Genomic DNA, 4,647 nt, shown 5'->3' with positions numbered 1-4,647 from the left:
GTAATTAGTATTTAATATAATTGGAAGAAGACTAATTCTTCAAGTTTGAGCAATTTCTTTTAAAAAGGAATAGTAATTGACGACAGTAAGTCCGAGAGAATCAAACCCCGAAGCTCTCAAACTCCTACTTGTACTACTAAACAAAATCCATTCCTTCAAGAGGAAGCAAGAAAAAGGGAATTACTTTTTGGAGGACACTCGAGAACTATCTAAACACAAGCAGTTAAAAAGATTCTAAATTCGAATTATTGAAACATACGGACACTTTTCATGAGTAATTAAAAGCAACGTCTCCAATTAATTATAATCCCATAGGGAATGATGAGAGATAAAATAGATCATATAAGAGGTTAGTATTAGAAGATCTCACGTTGGATTTTGGGAATCAAATGATTTTCACATCTTCCATGTATCTTTATTTAGACATCCCAAAATAAGCCTTAAATCTTTAAAGAAAGTCAGTAATAATACGTAATTACTTGCCATTTTCATGAAATTAAAATTGAACTAGATGAGAAAGTGAGCCAACACTATTATGCTTGTTTTACATGGAAAATTGTTGGATCATCCTTAAGATCACTAAAATGGAAGATAATTCTTAATAAAAATTAAAGAAAATTACATTCCAAAGAGAAACACATAGATTAGAAATTAAATTAAGTGTCAGCTAAAAACAGCTTCCTCTTGAATTGAAAGTAGGATTTGATTCACAGCTGCAGCAATTTCATCCACTGTATTCAACTGACATCCTTCTTCAACCTAAATACAAAAAAGAATTAAAAAAACAACCCATGTTTCAAAATTGAAGAAAGTTTCAGTCTTTACTTGAATATTACTACCTTGATACTTAGAGAATAAAGAACCATTTGATCTGAAGTAGTGACATTGAGATGAAGAATAGTAAGTCTCAAGCTTTGAAATCCAGCCACCATTTTGAGGAGCTGCCTTGGTCGTTTTTGGGAGAGTATTTTAAGGTTGGCATGAGTATCGACCATGGTGACTTCAATGTCTCCGGCCGGCCATTGAGCGTGAGCAATGGACGAGTCATGGGGCGAGTTGTTGTTCTTGGACTGAGTTGTGGCACGAGTTGAGTATTGAGGGAAGGAAAAGAAATCGGCAAAAGGGGAGGTATCAGTTTGTTCTTTATGGACTTTAATGAATTGTAATTGTTGTTCTAATTCCTTGACAAAGTTGATGGCACCACCAATAATGGAAGCTTGGTCTCCCTGTTACAATAGACCAATAATTAGACTTCAAAATTATGAACATTGCATGTGGGTATAATACAATAACATAATTTCAATTATTGTTTAACATGCAACCAATTGTTATGCCGTGAATTTGAAGTCATTGAACAGTTCCTCACAATCTAAAAAGTTAAAAAATAAGAAAGAAAGAAAAAAACATGATACTCTGTTTTATTTTGAGATCAGAGACTTTTGGGCGGTACCTTTTGTCATTATCATCATAATCTCTCTCTCTTTTGTTTTTTTATGAGAAAGAAAGAAAGGAAACTCACCCTTTGAACGTATGAAGACGGCATTAATGATCGGAGAACGGCAAGATATTCATTCATTTGCTTCCGTCGATTTCGCTCCACGGCGATGTGAGTCATCCTCTGGTTTTCAATTTCTTCTTTGTTTTTCGTGCTACGAGTCCGCCGTCGTTTTCTTCTTCCCGTGGTTGGTGGTGGTGGAGGTGGTGGTGTTGGTGTTGGTTCTAGCTCCAGCGGTGGGTAAAGAGGTCCTCCTCCGGGGAGTTGGTGATTGATCGAAGATTCGTCGGGTGAAGGCTCCCATTTTTGGTCGTGTGTTTGGTTTTCAATGAGTCCAAGAAAAGCTTTTTGTTCTTCAAATTGAAAGGCATAGTCGTAGGTACCCCAAGGTGGTCCTCCGGCGTAAGAACAGAAATCCCTGCAAACATAACTGAATGTATCTTGTGGGTAAACCACAGTTTCCAATGCCATCATTAACAATGACTCAGTTTTGAATCTCTCTGTTCTTCTTTTGTTAGAGTTGTGGATAATAATAATAAAAAGAAAAAAAAAAAAAAAACAGAGAAGGATTTGATAGAGAAAAAGGGGAGAGAAATTTTGGGATTGGTTGAAAGAGACACAAACTTGAAAGGAAGAAAAGGGGGAAGTGTTTATATAAAAAGCAAAAAAGCAAAAAATTAAAAAAAATAATAATAATTAAAAAAAAAAAAAAAACAAAAGACCCAACAACAACCAAGCTCTAAGCTCAAAGCTTTTTGTTGTTGTTGTTCTTGACCCAAATGAAGGAGAAAAAGAAAAAGAAAAAGAAAAAGAAAGGGAAAGGGCTTTTTAAAGGAAAAAGAAAAAAGGAAGAGAGGTTATAAGAAGAGAACAAACTGCACGTGAGATTGCAATGTGTAATCAGTACTCAAGCAGGAGCCAAGAAGACAGAGAAAGAGAGGAATCTATTGTTGCTACAAATAGAATACTCTCTTAGGGCTCTCTCGTTTTAAGTTACTTAATATAAAGGGTGGAACCTCCTAAAAAAAGCAAACTTTACATTACACAACTTCCTCCCTATTTAATCAACAATCAAAACGAGTATACTTCAATTGAAATAACTTTGTTGTAGATCTCGCGAATCATAGTTTTAAGTTCATTGAAAATATCTAGACAAATATTTCAGATTTATTGTCGATCGATTTTGAGATAAAATTAATTTTGTCTAATAAATTTGAAATGATTTTACATTTTTTTTAAAATTTTATATATACAACTTGTTATATTGTAGCATAATACATAGTCTTGAGGAAAAATATATCAAATTAGATCTATAAATTTATAATAACTTTAACAACATCGTAACGGTGGGCTTTCTTCTTCCGATCAAAAACCTCATCAACATGTAATTTAATTCTTAATGGTTAAAAACTTACGACATTTCTATCTTACCTTGAAAATCTTGTTAATTTGTAATAGATTTCATTTCTCATATTAGAATATGTTTGGATTGACTTCAATAAAAAAATGTCGTAAAACTACTCTTTTTTTATTTTAACTCATTCGATAAAAACTCTTTAAAATACAATTCAAAATCTAATTTTAGTAATTGTCGAACACTTCAATTTTTTTTTTAAAATGACTTAGTTTTTAAATTATACACTTGAAAATGTATTCTAAACCCACCAAGAATAGATTTTAATTAAAATTTAATTTGATAATCGAGGTAAATTTTCAACTATAGGACTAAATCACTAATGACAACATTTTATTTACAAAGCTACATTGTGTACTTACGCTGTGTCCAAATATATTTATTTAAATTATAGTCTTTAAAAACTGTTTTTTGTTATTAAAAAAATAGATGCGATGATGTAGAACTTTTTAATTTGTATTTTCTTAACAAATTGATCATTTTTTAGTTTATTAATGCGTTATTTGTAAGTTGGATCATGTATAGTATGTTGTGGTTCGTTTTCAATATTGTTGGTGGGTTTGTCCAACTTGTTAGACTCTAAATATAAAATTTTTCAATTTGATCAATGAGTCAAAATTTCAAAATTTCATTATTATTTGGTTAATAATCTATTAGATTTGATGATATTATAGCTTACAACTCTTGATGAAGAACAAAAAGCCACCATAACTCAACTAACATATAATATATCACTTCAAATCCATGAAAAATATTTTCAAACACAATGAAGAATACTTTAGATGATCATAGACAAATAACACAAACAATAACAAATTTGATATTTAGACAAGAATTCAAAATAAGAACAAAAATTAAATTAAGAAAATATATCGAAATTTTGGCCACTGTTGGCTTACAACTTTTGTCAATATATCATATATAATATTACAAATATTTCTTTTTACTCTTTTACAACCAATAGGAGAAGCCAGGGGTTTCTTTATCGTAAGTGTAATAGATTTTAGACTTAATTTAGAAAATATAATTAAGTTAAAATTTATTAAATCTATCATATTGTGGGAGCTATTTCAAAAAAGTGGGATTTTGATAAGATTTGATTAGTCGTATTAATGGCCATAAGTGCTAATCCAGTGAAAAGAAAGAAAAATAAATTTAGAATTAGATTATGACATTCACTTCTTCACTTTTTTTTTCTTTGGTTTTGTTTTTTTTTAATAATACCAACAAAAGAAAAACTGATCTTTTGTTTTATCTTGTGTTTAGTTGTTTACTTTTACTTTAATAAATAAATTTAACACTGCTAAGATCACTTATTTTTAATGGTAAAATGTTCTTTTATTAAATATGATAACTTAAGTTTAAAACGTGAATGTCAATAAAAGAATTTAATATTTAAGTTGGAAGAAAGTAAATGAATATTTTGTTGAAATATAATAAAAATGGAAAACAATTATACATTAAAAAAAAAACCCCATATTTTTTGTTTGAAAATGTGTATTATTTATGTTAGCGATGGCTTATACATTCCACATGTTAATGTCAAATTCAATATTTGAATTTGAAATATTAGTTTTTTTCTAAGAAAAAAACTTTAAACCAAATACTAAATTAATTACAGTTTGTTCTATTTGGTCTACAATTTCTTTGGCATTATCTTAATTTCGTAGGCATGCAACAATTTAAATTAATAAGAGTACGGTTTGATGAAGACCACAAGAATTATGCTTTGTGTCTC

The 4,647-nt window shown here is 29.9% G+C and overlaps 1 protein-coding gene across 1 annotated transcript; it reads right to left on the bottom strand.

The window, feature by feature from the left end:
* Positions 1 to 465: 465 nt before the first annotated feature.
* Positions 466 to 2,442, bottom strand: LOC103488087 (transcription factor bHLH96). The gene is made up of 3 exons (XM_008446650.3): positions 1,520 to 2,442; positions 840 to 1,226; positions 466 to 759 (listed from the first exon to the last, which is right to left on the bottom strand). Exons 1-3 carry the CDS (start codon positions 1,967 to 1,969, stop codon positions 664 to 666), a joined length of 933 nt encoding a protein of 310 aa, XP_008444872.1. The 5' UTR covers positions 1,970 to 2,442; the 3' UTR covers positions 466 to 663.
* Positions 2,443 to 4,647: the final 2,205 nt, after the last annotated feature.

This window comes from Cucumis melo, chromosome 3 (genome assembly GCF_025177605.1).
Source record: "Cucumis melo cultivar AY chromosome 3, USDA_Cmelo_AY_1.0, whole genome shotgun sequence".
In the NCBI taxonomy this organism is placed as follows: domain Eukaryota; kingdom Viridiplantae; phylum Streptophyta; class Magnoliopsida; order Cucurbitales; family Cucurbitaceae; genus Cucumis; species Cucumis melo.
This window is presented reverse-complemented; position numbering and strand designations above follow the sequence as displayed.

Excerpts from the sequence above, each read along its gene's own strand:
- LOC103488087 (XM_008446650.3), bottom strand. The coding sequence starts at position 1,969 with ATGATGGCATTGGAAACTGTGGTTTACCCACAAGATACATTCAGTTAT. Across the intron at positions 1,227-1,519 it reads CGTCTTCATACGTTCAAAGG|GGAGACCAAGCTTCCATTAT; the intron begins GTGAGTTTCCTT and ends CTATTGTAACAG. Across the intron at positions 760-839 it reads TTTATTCTCTAAGTATCAAG|GTTGAAGAAGGATGTCAGTT; the intron begins GTAGTAATATTC and ends TTTTGTATTTAG.